General features: G+C 55.7%; 1 protein-coding gene across 1 annotated transcript in view; it reads right to left on the reverse strand.

Annotated features, from left to right (window-relative positions):
• The window catches only part of RUNX3 (runt related transcription factor 3), a 65,146-nt gene continuing 57,038 nt past the window's right edge, over positions 12,594 to 20,701 (reverse strand). Inside the window, exons 5-6 of the mRNA XM_018055986.1 lie at positions 18,620 to 18,778; positions 12,594 to 13,478 (exon numbers count right to left, since the gene is read on the reverse strand). Coding sequence (XP_017911475.1) covers positions 12,931 to 13,478; positions 18,620 to 18,778 — 707 coding nt within the window. The 3' untranslated portion in view covers positions 12,594 to 12,930. The remainder of the gene's footprint in view (positions 13,479 to 18,619; positions 18,779 to 20,701) is intronic.

Below are 20,701 nucleotides of genomic sequence, written 5' to 3' on the forward strand. Positions count from 1 at the left end.
ATGCGTGAACCTTGAGGATGTTAACGCTAAGTGAAATCAGCCATCACAAAAAGTCAAATACAGTATGATCCCATGTATATGAGGTACATAGAGTAGTCAAAATCATAGGGACAGAAAGTAGAGTGATAGTTGCCAGGGTCTTGGGGGTTATCATGTAACAGATATAGAGTTTTCCATTTGCAAGATGAAAAGAGTTATGGGGATGGATGGTGGTGATGGTTATAGGATAATGTGAATGCATTTAATACCACTGAACCATATACTTAAAATAGTAAAGATAGTAAACTTTTCTTATATGTATTTTAACACACACACACAAAGTTGATAACTTTCTCATCACCTAATAAACAGATCCAAGTTATATTCCCAAGTGTGGAATAATACGCTGTTTCGAAATTCAAAGAGGCCGAAGAAGGTGGCTTAAAACAGTAAGCATTTACTTTCTCAAAGTTCTGCAGGTCAGAAGCCTGAAATCAAGGTGTTGGCAGGGCTGTGCTCTCTCTGAAGTCTCCAGGAACCATCCTTTCTTTGCTTCCTCTGGCCTCTGGCAGCTCCAGACACGCCTTGGCCTGTGACCTCTTCCTCTGGCCTCTGGCAGCTCCAGACACCCCTTGACCTGTGACCTCTTTACTCCAACCTCTTCCTCTGTGGTCACGTGGCTTCCTCCCGTGTGCATCACTTATGAGAATGTTTGTCATTGGATTTAGGACCTGCTCCTCGGATAACCCAAGATTATACTCTCATCTTGAGATCCTTAACTTAATTACATCTGTCATGACCCATTTTCCAAATAAACTATTCACAGGTTTCAGGGAAAAGGATATGGATGTATCTTTTGGTGGGAGGACTTTTTTAAGATTTTTTTTTTATGAGGACCATTTTTAACGCCTTTATTGAATTTGTTACAATACTGCTTGCGTTTGGTTTTTTGGCCGAGAGGCATGTGGGATAGGCATGTGGGATCTTAGTTCCCCTAACAGGGATCGAACCCGCAACCCCTGCATTGGAAGGTGAATCTTAACCACTACACTACCAGGGAAGTCCCTGGTGGGGGACCTTTGTGCCTACTATGTGGTCAAAGGTGCAAAAATGTAGCAACTTCTCTTAGAGGTGAGGGTGTGACCTGCCTCAGCTCCATGTTCCTCACTACATCAACATGTTAGACCCCTGAATCTTCATGGGGGTTTATCTCCCACCCTCTGGCCATGTTCTTGCCACTTCCTACTTCCCCAGCAGCAGGGGCATGGGGTGCTGGCCCAGGGAGGAGGGGTGGGTTATGTCCTGACAGCATCCACGCCAGTATTCTTGGTCCTCTTGACGTTCCCGACACTACTCTGGGCCGCCGGGTCGGCTCTAGCAGCTCGTATCTTCCCCCTTCTTTGGAGAACTGCAGTCTGTCCCATCACAGGGAGCCTACCAGGGAGGTCACTGCCCCGTGAAGGGCCGGTCAGTCACACTGGCCACGTGGAGGTCGAGTCAGTGGTGCAATTCACCTTCCAGAGACCCCTGCGAGACCAGAAGGAGGAAAATCACCAGCCCAAATGCATCACGGTAATTAGCTTTCTTCTCCTGCTCTGTCCTATTTGTCATTCCGCTTCTGAAACCCACCCTCCCTGCCAAAAATCCCTGCCTCTGGATCTGTGTCTAGGGTGCCTGAGTTAAGACAGCCCCTGGGATTTCCCTGGTGGCACAGTGGATAGCAATCCACCTGCCAGTGCCAGGGACACGGATTTCGATCCGCGGTCTGGGAAGATCCCACGTGCCATGGAGCAAGTGCACCCGGGCACCACCACTACTGGAGGCCGTGTGCCTGAGAGCCTGTGACCCACAAGCAACGCCACCGCGATGACAAGCCAGCGCACCACAGTGAAGAGCAGCCCCCACTCGCGGCAACCAGAGAGAGCCTGTGCGCAGCAATGAAGACCCAGCGCAGCCAGAAATAAATCAATTAACTAAAGGGAAGGGACAAAAAAGCCCAGAGGAGCATTGTTTTGATGATCAGATGAGGCCGGGAAGAGGGTTCTGTGGCTCCTGTCGGGAACAGGCAAACTGCTTTGCCCCCTCTCTGCTGTGGGACCTCGTGAATAGGGTCTGGGACCTCGTGAACAGAGTCAGCCACATCAATGGCTGTCTGCCGGATTCCAGACATGCTGGACACCTTCCAGACGTTTCAGGGAAGGTGCCACCTGGCCTGGAGATTCGGCTGCACCTGGCTGAAGCTCCTGGCAGCCTGAATCCCCTCCTCAGAGGGCCCTTCTCTGACCACCTTTTCAAATGTCCTCCTCCGGTGCTCCATCTCGCGCCATCATATTCTCCCATCTTATTCTTTGTAGCCTTTATTCCTTTCTGAAATCATGGCACATGTTTATCTGCTTGTTTATGGTCTTTCTCTCCCACTAGGGCCTGAGCTCCAAGGGGCTGAGGATTCTGGCTTATTCACAGCTGCATCCCAAGCCCCCATCATGGTAGCGGGTGCTGAACCAACATGTGTCAAATGAATCAAAGAGTGGCCTGTGTTCTTTCACGTGAAATCAATCGGAGGCAAGCCAGAGGGTTTTCTGCGGAGATTTTAAAGTAGAGGCCACTACTGGGGGTCACTGGGGTGAGAGAAGGCAGGTCAAGGTGGGCTGTCTTCCAGGTGGTGAAAATCCCCTTGGCCTGGAAAGCCCCTCCCTGGCCCGGGCTTCTTGTTGGGTCTGGCGCAGACCTCAAGGAAACATAACATTTTTAATAAAACCTCAGAGTCAATAAAGCCAAATGGTCCCGGCTGCCCCTCCTGCCAGGCCTAGCTGTTGATCTTAGAAGTCAAGAGGTTGGGGAGTCGCCTAATTCCCGCGTAGTTCGGGGAGACGTAAGCTAGAAGGGCCTGGCCCATTTTCTATGAAAAAAAAAAAAAACACACACAGGCACACAGAAAACAAAACTCACTGGTCCTGGAAAGATTCCATCGCCCGCCAGAATCAAAGGTCCATTCAGAGCGACAGAACCGCTCACATTCGCCGCTAATGAAAACCAAATTTCTCGTCCCCTGAGCGTTTCCAGGGGCTGCAACTGGAAGGGGCTGCTGCGGGCTCCTGGCCACCCCTCCTGTTGCCCAGAGGGCCTCACCGTGTTAAAATAGTTTTATGATAATATGGGCCGCGTATTTTTCTAGTTTCAGGCGTCGGTGATTTAGAACTGAGTTGTTTTCATGGAAAGAGAAATAGCACTTGTTTGAGGAGGGGAAGACCGCCCCCTCAGCTGGTTGTCCCACTGTGTGTCCCCCTGCAGAGTGAGGGAGCTTGCTGCCAGGGGCTCCGCGCCCCACCCCCCGCCACCCCCCCGGCCCAGGGAGACCTCATTCACAGGGCATCCTCACCCTTGAGGGTGCAGGACGAGCGATGGGGTCACCGGAGGGTCTAGAGATGTCATTTCTGTCTTTTGATTTCATGCCTCTGTCTAATTTCAGGTTCACAGTTCAGAAAGACAGATGCATTATTCTCAGATGTGGAGAAAGGGCTATAAGTCTATGTCCTTTCCATCTCTGGTTTCCTTTTTTTTTTAAGGCATATTCTCATAACTTTTTCCTTTCTTTCCCCCTTTAATGGGCAGCCTTTATGTCAAAGATGATTCATGGGGCACAAACTCAGGTGTGCAAGAAATAATAACATTTTCCTAAAGTCAACTCTTACTTTGAGCCACCTATACCTTTAGTGGATGGGACATTTAAGCCCAACTTTATCAGGTATCGAAAGAAGAAAGAAAGAAAGAAAAAGTTGCTCAGTCGTGTCCTACTCTTTGCAACCCCATGGACTGTAAACTACCGGTCTCCTCTGTCCATGGGGTTTTCCAGGCAAGAGTACTGGAGTGGGTTGCCATTTCCTTCTCCAGGGGATCTTCCCAACCCAGGGATCGACCCCAGCTCTCCTGCACTGCAGGCAGACGCTTTACCGTCTGAGCCACCAGGAAGCCCTTATTAGGTATTGCTCTACCCTTATTAGAAATAGGAGGGGATTCCTTTCTTGTTTCTCGTTTTTTTCAGCTTTAAAATGGGGATATTGATAGTATAGACCTTAAGAAGCTGAGTTAAAATGGCAAAATATTTATAATAGTGCCTGACATGCAATGTTAGCTATAAAGCTATCATTTTCCAGGAGTCATGTATGGATGTGAGAGTTGGACTAAAAAGAAAGCTGAGCACCAAAGAATGGATGTTTTTGAACTGTGGTGTTGAAGACTCTTGAGAGTCCCTTGGACTGCAAGGAGATCCAACCAGTCCATCCTAAAGGAAATCAGTCCTGAATATTCACTGGAAGGACTGATGCTAAAGATGAAACTCCAATACTTTGGCCACCTGATGTGAAGAACTGACTCACTTGAAAAAACCCTGATGCTGGGAAAGATTGAAGGAAGGAGGAGAAGGGGATGACAGAGGATGAGATGGTTGGATGGCATCACCAACACGACGGACGTGAGTTTGAGTAAACTCCGGGAGTTGGTGATGGGCAGGGAAGCCTGGCATGCTGTAGTCCATGGGGTCACAAAGAGTCGGACATGACTGAGCAACTGAACTGATACTGATTATTATTTCCAATATAAAAGCAGAGAAGGCCCCAAATTCAACATGAGGTTACCAAGGAAGGCTACCTTGAAGAGGTAACACCTCAGCTAATGTCAGAAGAGTTGGTCCAAGCATGATTTTGAACTCCTCTGCTTGGATATTTATCAAGGTCTAAAAGTTTAATACCCATGACCCTGACATATGTGCTCACTTTAGAAAACTTGAAAAAACACTGAAAAATATAAAGAAGAAAACAGGAAATAGCTATAACCACAATCTTCCAGTGATTTCTCTGTAGATTCCTTTCATTTGTTTTTTAATACTATTAATTGATATTCTGTATATTCACTGTGTACGTGGCTAGAAAAAACTTTGTTCCTGGAAAAATATTTATATATTTATAGAAAATAAAGATCTGCATGGAGGAAAAATTTCTGAAAATATGAACAATGGTTATCTTTGGAGAGGTGGGATTATAAGTAACCTTTCTTGTGCTCTTTTTGATAACCTGTATAATCTACATTTTCTCCCATGACTATGTATTATTTGGTGTAATTTTAAAATGTGATCTTATATCTGTGAGTCTGCTTTGCATACACATTCATTTGTATTATTTTTTAAGCTTCCATGTATAAGTGATATCATACAGTATTTGTCTTTCTCTGTCTGATTTGTTTCACTAAGCATAATATTCTTTAAAGGACTTTCCAGGTGGTGCAGTGGTAAAGAATCCATCTGCCAATGCAGGATGCAAGAGACGCAGTTTCGATCCCTGGGTCAGGAAGATCCCCTGGAAAAGGAAATGGCAACCCACTCCAGTATTCTTGCCTGGGAAATCCCAGGGACAGAGGAGTCTGGTGGGCTAAAGTCCATGAGGCTGCCAAGAGTCGGACATCACTAAACATGCATACACACAATATTCTCTAACAAACTAGTGGTTAGCAAAGGGGAGAGGGAAGGGGAAGGGACAAACTAGGGGTATGGAATCGACAGATATAAACTACTAAGCAGAAAATAGGCAAGCAGCAAGGATATACTGTATAGCACGGGGAATCACAGCTATCCGGCTCAGTTCAGTGCAGTCGCTCAGTCGTGTCCAGCTCTCTGTGACCCCAGGGACTGCAGCACGCCAGGCCTCCCTGGCCATCACCAACTCCCGGAGTTTATTCAAACTCATGTCCGTTGAGTCCGTGATGCCATCCAACCATCTCATCCTCTGTCGTCCCCTTCTCCTCCCACCTTCAGTCTTTCCCAGCATCAGGGTCTTTTCAAGTGAGTCAGTTCTTCACATCAGGTGGCCAAAGTATTGGAGTTTCAGCTTCAGCATCAGTCCTTCCATTACAGCTCTTATCTTGTAAGAACATTTAATGGAGCATCATCTGCAAAATACTGAAAAATAGAGTACACCATGCTACATACCTGAAACAAACATTCTAAATCAACTATACTTCAATTTTAAAATTTTGATTTTAAAATTCAATACACAGAATCTGTGAACCTCAGACATTAGATCTTAAAATCATTACATTTTTGGGGTGCCAGGACCAGATTTTGAGCCCTGGACTCTTTAGTCTGAGAGGCTGTATATGACCTCAGGGATGGTGAGGGGTTGTCGTGAGCCAGGACATAAGGCTTCACTAAGACCTGTTCGGGGTAGGAGCCCGAGGATCACGGAGAGGGTAGGGCTGCTGTTATTACACACTTGGCAACAACAAAAACTATGATCAAAACTTTGTCCCCAGTGGCTCCATCAAATCCCATGAACCCAGGAAACCAAGAGACACTTGAGTCTGAGGTTTGGGGCGCTGGATCCTTCCTAAATAAACCCTGAATATTCACTGGAAGGACTGATGCTGAAGCTGAAGCTCTAATACTTTGGCCACCTGATGGGAAAAGCCAACTCAATGGAAAAAACCCTGATGCTGGGAAAGACAGAAGGCAAAGGGAGAAGGGGGCGGCAGAGGATGAGATGGTTAAATAGCATCACCGACTCGATGGACATGAATCTGAGCAAGCTTTGAGACAGTGGAGGACAGAGGCCTGCATGCTGCAATCAGTGGGGTAGCAAAGTCGGTTGGACATGACTTAGCGATTGAACAACAATCCTTCCTGTGACTTTTGTGCTGAAGATGCCTTAAACCTGAGCTCCTCCTCCAGCCATTTCACACAGGCACCACCCTTCTTCGTCTGGACTATTGCAGTAGCCTGTGAGCCGGTCTCTGCACCTCGTGCAGTGCACAGCCCGGCTGCCATAGTGTCCCCCTAACTCACACCCATCTGAACATGCCCCCACATCCCAGAGCCTGCAGAACCAAAATCCAGGCCCCTCAGCTCGACCTTCAGCCCCTGCGACCTCCTGGGCCACTTGCCTCCCATATGGGCCCCTCACCATTCCTCCATGTTCCCTGCTGTCCACTCCAGCTTGGACGCACCTCTGTCCTCCAGGCTCTGCACGTGTGGTTCCCTCCATCCAGAGGCTCTCCTGCTGCTTAGAGAATATCTGTTCATCTTTCCAACCTGTCTCACCCATGCCCTATATCTCCTGGCTTAGCCCTCCTGTCTTCCTGTCTGCCTGCCCCGTGAACTCCCCCCAGGGGCACATCAATGGGCATTTTTTTCTTGCCAGTCCAGCCCGTGGGGGTGGCATGGGGCTTGGGTCTCTGGTGAATGAGTGAATGAACTCTGGCCAAGGCCTTGAAGATACCAGCTCAGGAGAGCAGAGTTGGATGTGTGGCCCAAATGGGTGCCACCCATTAGGACACCCAGGAGGCCACCCCGGTTGCAGCAGCTGGCCTGGGCACCAAGGGAGGGTGGCTCCAGGAAGTGGGCTCTAGGGCTTGCTCCCCTCCCCTCCACTTGAGGGCTGCCTCTGGGCGGGGCTCCGGGCCGGGTCCCTCTGCGGGTGAATATAAATATATAAAACAAACAGCAGGCCTTGAGCTGCAAAACTAAAAATAGGAAGCCTGGAATCCAGCTCCCCGGCTCCTCTAGCTGCTGGGCCACACAGGTGTGGATGCGGATGCTGAGGGACACGGCCCCTCACCCCAGCTCCCCTGGTCCTCGTGGGGAAGAATGGGGGCACCCTGAGGTTCCTCAAGGAACAGTTCATTCTTTCACTCTGGCGCCTCCCACCTCCACTCCTCACCGCCCCGTCTGTTTGACAGCTCATTTCATTTACGACCCCAAAATGAACCGACCCACTGAGGCGCATTCCTGGCTCACGCGGCCAGTCTGGGTGTCTGGGGCGGCTCAGCACTGCCCCCTGGGCCACGCTGTGGGGGCGGGGGCTGGCTGGCTGTGTCTGTGGGGTGCAGCCTGGGGCAGCAGGGAAGAGAGGCAGTCTGCGGCCCTTCCCCATAACACCGGGGCTGGCCCCACACAGGCAGCCCCTCGCTGCAAGTCTCCTCTGACCCTCACAGTCCCCCCGACCCCGGGCCTGGATACCCCTGCCAAGGCGTCCATCTCTCCCAACGAAAGTCCAAGTCTTCTCCAAGGCCAGAAGCCCAGAAGGCTAGAATTCTGTCTGGGGCCACTTCATCCCTCAGCAGGGGGTGCCAAGCACAGCCCGGTGCCCAGCAGACCACCCCTGGACATGCCAAGGCCTGGACCACTGCTCTCAGCCTCTGGCCAGGCCGGACACAGGCCTGTAGGGCTGCACAGGGGCCAGAGAGCCTGCAGGCGCTGTTCAAACTGGTCCAAGTCCTCGAGGACTTGGAATTCTAGGGTTCAGGGGCTCACAGACTCTGGAACAGAAAGGCCTTACCCTGGCCGGGAGGTGCAGGAGGTGGGGGGCCTGGGCCAGGGCTCCAGCAGTAGGCTGCAGTTGCCGGGCCAGGGACGTCAACCTTCCCGGCAAGCCAAGTAAACCTCTGTCCCAAAGTGGGGCCTCCAGGGGTCATGGGACCTGGGTTCTGCTACACACCTGGCACATAGGAGGTGCATGTATAATGTCTGAGTGAAAAGGAGGCTCAGAGAGAGACAGGGACCTCCCACGGCTACAGAGCTCAAGAAGGAAAGAAAACCCTTCTTCCATATCGAGACATTTCCCAGGCCCTTCTGGGATGACCCTCCTGAGGTGAGGAACTTCTTCTTAATACCTAACCTGAATTCTGGCTGTTGAGTGAGGCCACGTCCCTTCTCCTCCTTCTCTGAAGGGGAAGGTCCACGCTCCCTGTCTGCTGCCACCTGCAGGCTGATGGAGTCACTGCAGCGCTTGCCTCAACAGCCCCAGGATTGTGTGACCTCAGGCAAGTCCTGGACTTCTCTGGACCTCCGCTTCCCTCTGGGAAGCTGAGTGTACCGGTATGTGCCTTCTAGGGTGAAGGCGCTGGAGCTCTGAGTCAGGGGCTGTGGAGGCCACACCTCCTTTTCTCTCAGCTGCGACACCCAAGCGTGGCTGGCAGGAAGGAGCTTGGACGGGGGCTCACTCAGAAGCTCCGTCATCCCCTCCAAGCCTGCAAAGTCACTTCCGAGTTGCATCCAGCTCTTTGTGACCCTGTAGCCCGGCCGGGCTCCTCTGTCCATGGGGATTCTCCAGGCAAGAGTACTGGAGTGGGTTGCCCTTTCCTTCTCCAGGGCATCTTCCCAACCCAGGGATGGAACCCACGTCTCCTACACCTCCTGCCTCGGCAGGCAGGGTACTTTACCACGACCGCCACCTGGGAAGCCCTCCAAAGTGCCCCCACATAAACACGTACATGGAAGCAGAGTGTTGGCTTATTATAGACGCTGCTTCAGGACCAGTCCTGCTCATCCGGGCAGAGGGCACTCAGAGCACACCCACAGAGCTAGCCTGGCACTCTGGCTGGAATCCTGCTCAGAGAAGACTCTGCTGGCCCTGGGGCAGAGGGGGTGCTGCAGGGCAGAGGGGCGGGGATCAGGGTCTGGCTGGAGAAAGGGGAACTTCCTGCTGGGTGTTGGGTTTCGGGCAGACCAACCTAACCGAACAAGGCAAAGTCTTGGGATTAGCTTTTGGTCTTTTCACTCAAAAATAAGGTCTGTTTTATGAAATTTCCCCTCCACAAGTCCCAGCTGGACAGGCACGGCGGGCCAGGCCTCCTCGCTGGTGGGGTGGGGAGGGAGTCAGCCCACCCGGGTCTCCACACCATCACACCCACGCGCCCCACCATCGACCACAGACAGCTCTGCAGAGAGGCGGAGCCAGATGACACCCCCTCTTTGCACCTCAGTCCCCTCATCCGCATGGTGGGGGAGCTGCTGGCGCTGCTTGCCTTGCACTTCTGATTGCTGCCAGGTTGTCAAGTGTTGCAGCAAACAGTTCCCAGTGAGGGGCTCTCACCAGGGCCACTTCACAGCCCACCTGCCTCGGCCCCTTCCTAACTCAGGGCCTGGGGGATGAGCTGGAGGAGGGGCTCTGTTTGTTCTGTGGACTCATGAGAAGTCATGGGTCGCATGCGAGGGAAGGATGTTGGCACCTGCAGACATGTTTCCCTGGTGTTCCAGCCACACCAGGAAGACACCTCACCAGCTGCCCTTGCCCAGGGTGGCCATTCCTGATGGAGCTGGATGCAGGGAGGCCAGGGAGCTGTGAGGAGCGGGGGTGTCTCCAAAACAGCAAGGTCAGTCCTGGTCCTGCCCCCTGGCCTGCCCTCTTCCACCTTGGCCTTGGTGTGGGGGTCCATCCTCTCCCACTGCCCCCTCCTACCCCCAACCCCATACACACAGCCCTGGAGGTCTGGCATCTCAGAGTCCTATTATTGTAACAAATCAGTCAAAATTCCATGTTACAGTTAAATAGTATAGAAGATGGTTTACTGTACAAGCAACTTGTGCATTAAAAACAAACACACCAAGCAAATTATAGTGCAAAGCAAGTTTCCATCCCTCCCCCACCCTCTTCCCAGCCCTGGGACGGTTTTATGGAAGGTATGCGTATAGCAGGTTTGAACACCTCAGCATGACAGTATGTCACAACCAATCTGCACCCATCACCAATAGGCTTACAGTAACATGGTACCCAAACCCCTTGTTTCCTTGTGCTTTCTGAGTCAGTGTGTTTGCCTCATATGACTTTAAAGCAGCCTTGTAAAATAAGGACCCATTTTTACCAGCCCAAGCTGTCTGCACCCACCATGGGCATTAAAAAACATGACTCAGCACGGCTGCCATCACTTTTAGTCGGGGACTGGGCAGGGGGCGAGGGGGTCAATTTATTTTCCGGTCCCTGCCCCCACCAGGGCTTGGATATCAGGAAGCGTGAAGTCATCTGTGCGGGGGCGGGCTACAAAGTGCTGGGCCCTGGGGACCCAAGGGTGCCTCCCCCTGGGGCCCGGGGCCCGTCTACAACCACAGGGAACAGGAGAGAAGACACCAGGCAGTGAATTTGTAGCTGCTTCCTGAGGAGGAGTGGGGAGCCCGCCATCCCCCAGTACCTGTGCCCCGCCTGAGAGTCAGTGGAATCCCCCAGCAGCTGTTCTGAAGGGAGGAGACGTGATTTTTTCCAGAAGACAAACTGCAGCAAGAGGGGGGTTGAGTAAGACCACCAGAAGGACTTCCTAACCTGCCTGAGTGTGTATCCCGTGTGCTTCTCCGGCAGTTGCTGCAGGCTGGGGTGACAGGCCGGCCACGGCCTGTTACAGAGACAACCGCCAAGGGGCGCTGTGTGCAGGAGACTCCACCTCCACAGAAGATGGGGATAAAAAGTGACTAAACCCACATGCTGCCCAACGCTTCTAAGAATTTTCTTGTCCTTTTCCACTTCTGCCTTTCTAGAATTAAAAAAAAAAACAAACCCTCAGGCACGGGTTTCTTATGCCTTTCTAGAACCAGAACACTCAGACGTGCCTAAACCCGGGGCCAGGACTGTCTTCCCATCTGCAAACTGTAGCACTTCCCGTGAGCAGAGCCGGGGCTGAGGCTGCCAAGCCCTTCACAGCTCTTGTGATCTGCCGTCACTCAGTCACCGCGCCCCAGCTCACACCCTCTCCAACGAATGCCTGAGCACCACAGACGTGAGATTCCAGCCTTTCACCAGCGCCTCCTTTGTTCCGCAGCAGGGTTACCCTTTGGCGGCAGCTGGTGGGCTGCTGCTGAAGGAATGTGACATCTTGAGGTTTTGGGGGGGCGGCTAACAATTCCACACCCTCGAGGGGGTGGGGGGAGTATCATTCATTATCACGGGGCCTTTTCCTGTAAGGGACTGGGTGTCTGAAAACGTTTGAGAAACTTTTCTAAAATCATCTTTGACAACTGTTTTTTCTTTTTGTTGTTGTTCAAAACTGCTTTGGGAGCAGACTGGTTAAAGATGGAGGGTTGTATGTCAGAGGTTGGGAGGTTTGGCTGGGCCTTCTCAGGAGGTTGGGGGTCAGGGGTGTGTGCAGCTTGGCTGGACCCAGGTAGGACACAGAGGCTGACATCTGACCCCATGATGACCCCTCACCCCAATGCTTTCTGCTGGGACTTGTCCGGTTCTGGTGCTCTCTCCAAAAATGGCAACATGGAGACCAGCCTAGGGGAAAAGGGACCCTTCCCAGTCCCCACCCAGAGGAGAGAGGGCGAACGGCTTGGATTGGTAAAGTGCACGGAGAACCCATCTGTAGGCGCCTACCCTGGTTTCAGGGACCTGCTGTCACAGGCCAGTCTGCTGGGCGGCCCTGGGACCGGGCTGGGGCCTCTTAGCTGCTACGAGTTGTCGGGGAGCAGAGCTCAGGGAGGGGTGGGACGGGCCTGGGGTGTTCTCTTTCCATCTCTGCTAGTGATCCCCTGGGACCTCTGGAGGGGTTCCTTCCTCATCCATACCATGAGGGAGCCCCCCCTTCAGGGCTGCGGGAACCTTCCAGTTGTGACTCAACTTGTGTAAATGTGGAGGGAAGGGCTGGGCCCACGGGGTGAGGGGTCTCTGAGGAAAATGGCCGGGGGAGGTCTTTCTAGGGCTCTGCGGATAAGAGGGCAAACCATGTGGGCAAATACCACCTCTCTTTGGGAAAGAGATGGTCTCTGTCCAGGGGACCTGGGCCCCTGACAGCAGTGGGCATAGCTGGGGACAGCCAGGTCACCCTGGGCAGGGGGGTAGGGGGCGGGGGGGGGCAGGGGGCAGGGGGTGGGGGGCAGGAGGGGACTTCTCCCACAGGGACGTGGGATGAGATGAACAGGACCTGGGCTGGGGGGCGGGGTCCTGGGGGAGGTCCTCACCCCTCTGTACAAAGACGTGGCTCTGGGATGAGACGCTCTTAGAGCCTGCCACCAGCTCCGGGGCCGCCCCTCAGGCCGGTGGACCCATCTGGGGCCCATGACTGCCCTGGAGCGTTAAGTCCAGTTGGTGCCCTGAGCCTTGGAGGTGGGCCCGCCGCGCTTGTCTGGAAGGTTCTTGGCGGTACCCCCCGCTACTGCCTTGCACCGCCGGCGAGAGCCGTCCACTCCAACACAGGCGGTCAGTAGGGCCGCCACACGGCCTCGTCCATGCGGCCGGGCGTGCTCAGCGCGGTGGGCGAGTTGCTGTGGCTGCCGTCGGCCTCCACGCCGTCGCTCTGGCCGCCCAGGCTGGGGTTCATGAGGCTGCCGGTGGCGACCGCGGCGGCGCTGCTGGTGCAGGAGGCCAGCATGCGCGTCGGGGAGCGGTCGCCGCCGCTGCCGCCGCCGCCGCTGCCGGCCGCCATGGAGAACTGGTAGGAGCCCGAGGACGCGCCGTAGTAGAGGTGATAGGGGGACGGGCTGGCCGGGAAGGGCCCGCTCTGGTTCTGCGGGGCCCCCGGGTAGGGCGGCGGCAGGTAGGTGTGGTGGAAGCGGCCGGTGGCCGGCATGCTGGCCACGCTGAGGCTGCTGATGCTGGTGCCCGAGGGCGTGGCGCTGTACGGGAAGGCGGCTGACATGGCCCCCGGGTAATGCATCCGGGGGTCGGGGAAGCGGCTCTCCGTGAGGGGCGGCAGGAAGGAGCGGTCGAACTGGCGGGGGTCGGAGAAGGGGCTCAGTTCCGAGGTGCCTGGTGGAAGCAGGGGGACAGCAAGGAGGACCGGTCAGTCGCAGCCCGACACCCTCCCGCCCTCCTTCCGCCCGGGGGCCCTTCTTCAAGGATGACCTCGGGCGACGGCCCTGGTTGGCCCAGGGGTTAAGAATCCGCCTGCCAGGTCAGGGGACGCGGGTTCGATCCCTGGTCTGGGAAGATATCGCATAAGCAAGACAACTCAGCCATCGGGCGACAGCTACTGAGCCGTGCTCTGCCGACAAGAGAAGCCACCGCTGTAAGAAGCCTGCGCCCCACAAGGAAGAGCAGCCCTCGTTCGCCACAACTGGAGAAATCCCACCGGCAGCAACAAAGACCCAGTGCAGCCAAAAATTAAAAAAGAAACTCATTTTTAAAGAAAGAAAAAATAATCAAAGAAGGACCTCAGGCTCTGGTTCATATGCCCATGTGGGGGACCCCATGATTCGAGATCTGGCTCTGCTCTGACCCTTCTGGGCTGCTCGGGGGCTGGAGCCTGTGAACTCTGAATCTGGCCCCCACCTGGGGACAGGTGAGAGCAGGTACCTGGGTGTGGGTGGCCGGGGGGCGCCTGCCGGGGCAGAGAGAGGAGGGAGAGGGCTTGTCTCTCTCCTCCCGGAGTCCTTGTCACAACCTGGCCGTGCAGAGGCCTGTCGAAGGGGTGAAGCTGGGCCCCCAGCTGGGCTGCTGGTGTCGGGGACACTGAGGATAGGGCCAGCACCGGCCACCCAGCAGCCTGGCCCGACAGCTCCTGCCTCCCTCTCTCCCTCTGGGTTAAGTAAGAGCTGGGAAGACCGTGGGTGTAAAAAGGGTCTCTGGTGGTCCTGCAAGATAAGAAGTTAGCCCTGCTTTTTGCAGATAAAGGGAACAGGCGGAGAGAGAAAAATGGCTTCTCCCATGTTGCACGGAAGGGACTGGAACTTGTCAGGGGCTCTCTGCTTTCTGCTCCTGCTAGGATGTACCCATGTGCGTGCGCCTGCCTCACCTCTGCCCAGCGGGGCTCAGCGAAGCTACGGGAGCCGTCTGGACTACATTTGAGGGGGCTGCATCCACAGCGGCTCTGTCCTTCCCTGCCATCCGGCCTCACCCTGGGCCTGTCATCTCCAGGGCTGCCTGCAGGCTGGAGCTGCCTGGTGGCCAGATGAGGGTCAGATGCCACCCTCACCTGCCTCCACAACAAAGTGAGATGGCACATAGAGGGGTCTGGTGGGCTGGACTCTGCCCTCATCGCAGAGAGACCCAGTGTCCAGCCCAGGCCTTGCCCTGACTCCCCCAGGGGTTTGGCTCCAAGACGAGGGTATCCTAGCCTCTGCCTCACCTTTTGTAATCAGACTCCCAAACCCTCAACTTCCCAAGAGGCTTCAGGAACGAGTCCAAATCCCTTAGTAGGAAACCTGAGACTAAGAGAGGGTGAGGCTCTCGCCAGAGGGTCACACAGCAGCTTGGACCTGGCACGGAACCCGGGGTTCTTCGTCCTGAGGACTCACACGTGCCTGAGGGGGAGCTGTCCCATCTCTGAGGCAGCACATTGGAAGTTAACTGTATCGTCTCCAAGCTTAGATACAGATCTTAGTTCTGACACTGACTAGCTGTGTGTCCCTGGGCAAGTCACTTAACCTCTCTGTGCATCGGGCAGTCCCACGTGAAAAAGAGACGGTGACAGGCCCTAGGGATTTAATGCACGCAAAGTGCTGACACTGAGCTGGGACCTGATGAGGGCCTGTGCTGCCGCTGTGGCTGTGACACCTCCCGTTCTTGGCACCCAGGAAAACCAGCCCATTTGGGGCCCAGCAAAGATGAACCCCTGACCATGATCTTCCTTGTACCCTGGCCACAGGGGTGACTCTGGGCAGCAGTTGGGGGCGGGCAGGTGAGCTCCCAGCAGCAGTTCCACTGGGAAGTCAGTCTGTCCCCAAGCCCTTTGTCCACCAAAAACTAGGGGCCAGAGAGGACTCGGGAGGTGCCCAGCCCTTCCCCTGGCCAGCTCTGGGCGGGCACTGCTTGCAGGGCCTGAGGTGCGGCTGGGATAAGAGCTGCAGGTGCTCTCAGGCTTTGCTTTCCCAGATCTGCCTGAGGCGCTGTGTGGCCTCAGACACCTGCAACCTCTCTGGGCTTTGGGGTCTTCCCGGCTCAGCTGGGGGTTGCCTCCTCAGCAGCAGGCTCTGGTCCTGGACGTGGACCAGAATGCGACGTTGTACCCAGGCTCCAGGTTGGGAAGATGTGGGGGGTGAGGGTCCAGGAGACTGGGGTCTTCTGGCACAGCTGGCTCCCTAACAGATCACTTGACTGGTTAGTGCTACCCCGAGGCCTAGGGGGTCAGGGGAGCCTGGCTCCTGTCCTCACCTCCCAACCCCGGGGAAGAAGCCTTGCGGGCATCGCCTGGCACCCCCCGAAGAGCGGAGCATGAGGCTAACACCTTGCTCTGAGCTCAGGGAAGTGAGTGCTGCCCCTATGACAGGGAAGCCTTTTTTCAAAACAAAGGGAGCCCAAACAGGGGCCACAGGATGCGATGACAGGACCACAGTCTGGGAAACACAGGGGCTGTGCCGGGTGGGCGCAGGTGTGTGTGGCCCTTGGGCGGTCCCATGGGCTGCAGGCAGGCCTGCCTGGATCTGCCACCATCCCCTCCCGTCTCCCTCCTAGGGCAGGGTGGCGGGGGGAGCATCTGCCCCCAGCACCCCATAGCTCCTGGCCCCCCCCACCCCTCACCCCCTCCAGCCCAGTAGCCCCAGGAAACCCGAGCTGGCCAGGCCGCTGTCGAGCAGCCAATCCCAACACTGGAAGGAAATGTTTATTTTCTTCTCCAAATTGCCCCAGCTGCTGCATGGTGGCTGAATGAGGCCTTTGAGCTGTGAGAAGCCCCCATTGTGGGCGGCCGCAGCCAAGGGGCTGGGGGCTGGGGAATGGGAGGGCTGGGGCCTCAGCGCTGCTTGCCAGTGACCAAAGCTGGGGGGTCAAAGCTGTTAACAGGAACCAAGAGGAGCGGTGGGGGGTGCCCTGAAAAGGACCCCCAGGGTGGGAGTCTGAAGGCAGAGTTCTGTCCCACCAGGAGGGGAGGGTCAGAAAGAGGGATTCCCCAAGCCTGGCTCTGCCAACAGCTCCTCTGTGACAGATACCTCCTTCTTCCTACTTTAGAGATAAGAAAACTGAGGCCCAGAGAGGGGAAGCGACTTGCCTGAGATCACACAGCCAGCAGAGCCTACCTGACTGCAAAGGTCAGGCCCCTTGCCTGGTCTTGGATGTCAGAAGCCCTACCTCTCACTCCAAAGGGGTGGGGTGGGGTCAGCCGGTGTCCCACACAGGCCCCAGGGAGGCAGGGCCTCTGCCTGCTGCTGGGCCAGGCGAGGCCCTCTGGGGCTAGACAGGGGTGAGTAGGTCTGTCTCAGACTCCGTCAGGTGCTGCTTCCCAAGCCATGTCCACACAGCTGGAAAGGGGAGGGGGGCTACCCTTCCATGGGAGCTGCTGGCCGGGACACCACTCTGTGCCCACCTGCTGGGGTCCAGGAGCCCCTGGCTGGGTGCCAGCCCCACCATGGCAGATTCAAAACGTCCATAGCACCTGCCCTTGGGCACCTCCTGTACTTCTGAGGGCCTAGGGGGTCCCTACTGGGTCTCTGTTAAGGGAGGCCCTGCCCTCAACCCTGGCCATGTGTGCCAGGCATGATGCCACACTGAAGCATCTTAGACCACTTCACCTGCACTGAGGCCGGCCGATGGGCGACGGAAACACGGACAGCTTCTGGGTAGGGCTGGGCACGAGCCCAGAAGGCCTCTCCCTGCATCCCGAGCCCAGACCCCTCCACCCTGCAATCCCCCAGGCTCAAGAGTTGAGTGTCTCAAAAGTGGACAGCCCCTGGCCCAGAGCTGCAGGATAGGGCGTGGAGGGCGGTGATGGGCGCCTCTCCCTACCTTCAGGGCTCAGCAGGGCCAAGGCCCAGCTCCCTAGGCCAGAAGGGAGGAAGTTTCTCTTCACGCCAGGGGGCTTCATCAAATGCTTCAGTGTGGCATCATGCCTGGCACACATGGCCAGGGTTGAGGGCAGGGCCTCCTTTAACAGAGAGACCCAGTAGGGACCCCCTAGGCCCTCAGAAGTACAGGAGGTGCCCAAGGGCAGGTGCTATGGACGTTTTGAATCTGGCCAGTGATGGTCTGTGTGACCCAAGGGTGGCCCTCCAGCCCTTCACCTCTGAAGCCTCAGTTTATGCATCTGCCAAATGGGATCTAACCAGGCCCGGAGGGCCGAGAAAGGACACAAACCCGCGGCGCCTGATGGCAGCCGGCCCTCCCGGCCTCGTCTGGCACTGGGGATGAATGCGTTCTGTCCCCGCCTAGCTTGAGGGTCAGCCATGCACTCAGCCCCCTGCACCCATCCTACTGGCCAGGAGAACCCGGAGAGCTGCGCGCCAGGCCCCGTGCACCTGGACAGTCCACCTGAGGCCGGGGCTCCCACGGCCTGCCGGGTCCATCCGGCCATGGGGAGGGACTCCATCCCCCGCCTCCGCCCAGAGGCCCCCCTCCTCCTCCTCCCTGTCTGGGAAGGCTCTGGGTCGGCGGGGACCTTTCTTAGGTGAAAGTTCTGTGTCCCTTCAGGGCTACAACCTGACTTTACGAAGTTTTTCTGAGCGCAGTGAGATCATCTGAAAGTCACCCGGGCCCAGGCAGAGGCATCCACCAACCACTGTGCTTTCAAATGAGAAAGGCAAGGTTTGGGGACCCACCATGTCCTCGGGAGACAGATGTCTGTCTCAGGCTCTTGGGGCAGGCCCTGTCCAACTCCAACAGGCACACTGGGGGACCAATGGCTATTTCCCGCAGGGGACAGGGAGCTCCTGGAGAAGGGACTGTGTCTGCCTGTTCACATTGATCCTTGAGGCCGGGCACTGTGATGGCACAGGGAGGGTGGCAGTATCTATTTGCTGAGTGAAGGAAGGAAGGGCTGAGCCCAGGACTGGGCTGAGCAGGCCCTCAGAGCAGGATGAGTGTCAGAGCGAGTGGGAACCCGCACTCCGGTCGTTAAGACCAGGGCGGTGCAGTCAAGGACCTTCCGATGAGCTTCCGTTCTGGGGCATAGGGACCGAGCCCAGGCCCCTGTGCCCCCGGCCCCTGCCCACCCCAGCCACCATCCCCGCTGGGTGACATACCTTGGATGGGGGTCTGGGCCTGGCTGCCGAAGTGGCTGGTGGTGCTGAGCGAGCTCCGGGGGCTGGGCGTGCTGGGCGTCACCCGCATGCGCAGACGCTCCAGCTCCCCGAAGCGGTCAGGGAACGCCTTGGTCTGGTCCTCCAGCTTCTGCCGATGCCCTGCAGAGCATGGAGCCCGTGAGCAGCTCATCCCCGAGTCTCGGGGTGGGGGTGGGGGTGGGGGTGGGGGTGGGGTGGGCAGAAACGCCTCGCTCCGTTGGACCTGCGGTCTAACCTTAGGCCTCTGCAGGGAGGTCCCATAGGCCGTTACCCACCTCTTTTCTGAATAGAGAACAGTCAGTATGGGCCGCCCTGCGGCTGCCATGATGTTACCCTAACCTTCCAACGCCACAGGTGAGGCAACACAGCAAGTTGTGGAGTCAAGATCTGAACTTGGGAGTTCAACTCAAAGCCCGAGATCTACACCTCTATGTTACACTTGTAAAAAAATATTTACTTTCACTTACTTATTTGGCTGTGTCGGGTCTTAGCTGGAGCACGTGGAACCTAGTTCCCTGACTAGGGATCGAACTCTGGCCCCTGCACTGCCAGTGGGGAGTCTTAGCCACTGGACCACCTGGGAAGTCCCTATGTTACACTTTTTGGCAGAAGGGAAATCTGAGGCAACAGGCATACATAGGGGCTTAGGCAGGCTCTGTGGCAGGCAGGGAGAGAGCCCAGGGATGGTACCACTCTCTGCTCCCAGCATTCCCTGCCCCCGCCCCCAGCATTTCCATCTGCAAGAGGAATGAGACAAGGCCCAGGATGGGAATGCCAGCTCCTCCAGTCCAGAGCTACCTGGGAACCCCCAGCACATGCCTTCTCCTCTCTGGGCCTCAGACAGGAGGGGAAAGTCACCAGGATGCCAGCAAGTGCTGCGGGGCACTGTGTGAGGGGCGGGACTCCCATCTTTGCCCAGAAGCTGGGGACAGGGGGATCAGTGCACCTGCTTGGGGCACTGAGCTTGGAGAAACTACCAGCGTCTTCCAGGATTCTTCTGCCATTACCATATAAGAAGGACCCCAGCCTCGTCTGCAAGACCCTGGAGGAGCTGGCAGGGTCAAGATGGCCATGGCCCTGCCTTTAAGCAGCCAGTCAAGGCCACCCTCAACTCTTCTTGAATGACATCAGGCTTACAGGGATCACCCCCTCACACATACACACACGCACAACTTTTTCAATTACTCATTTTACATTTCACAAGCAACACGTGAATGTCTACAAAAAGAAAAGCATTACAGGTGGCTCCTCTGATCCACCCTAAATCCTGCCCAGAAATCCCCAAGTGATCAATTTGGAGGTCTTTCTTTCCAGGCCTTCTTTAGGGTTTCATGTGCATGGAAAACACAGAGCAAGTTTTTCATGGAACTTTCTTGAATGGTCTCAGCCTGGTTGTATCATTCTGTAACTTGCTCTTCCATAGCCCACCCGGGTGGGGGCCCCTTAATTTCCTTATCTGATAAATGGAGAGAGTACCCCTGCCTCAGAGAAACCACAGAGTTTCCGCAAAACCTCGGGAGCCCACCCCGGGGTGTGGTGAGGAGCTATGAGTCGGGGCAGAGTGGCCTCACTGAGCCCATGTGTGTCCCGCACTCCTGCTGAGGCAGGCAGGCTGGCCTGGTCCTCTTTCTATAAGACAACAGGGCTGTGGCTCAGAGAGGTAAAGAGGCTTGCCTGAGGTCACACAGCGAGGAAGTGAGGAGGATTTTCTAGACCTGGGATTCTTGGAAAAGAAGTGTGGAGAATGGGCTGGGGGAGAGGGGAAGGCTTGCCTGAGTCCTGGGGTCTGCCATGAGGAATTTTCTAGCTTGACAGAGAAAGACGACGACAGTCTCAGAATATGGCCCCCCTGGGGGGCCTGGGAAAGTGTGATGGGACTCTTCACTGCTGTTGAGAACGAGGGGACAGAGCTGGAGGCTGCAGAATGGGCCTGATTCCTGATTTTCAAATGAGGACACAATGGATTCTGGTACCCACAGGCCCCCAGGCTGGCTCCACACCCCTGCCACCAGCTCACATAGGCATCTGAGAGCCCCGAGGAAT

The sequence above is a fragment of the Capra hircus genome, chromosome 2, assembly GCF_001704415.2.
Source record: "Capra hircus breed San Clemente chromosome 2, ASM170441v1, whole genome shotgun sequence".
Taxonomy (NCBI): domain Eukaryota; kingdom Metazoa; phylum Chordata; class Mammalia; order Artiodactyla; family Bovidae; genus Capra; species Capra hircus.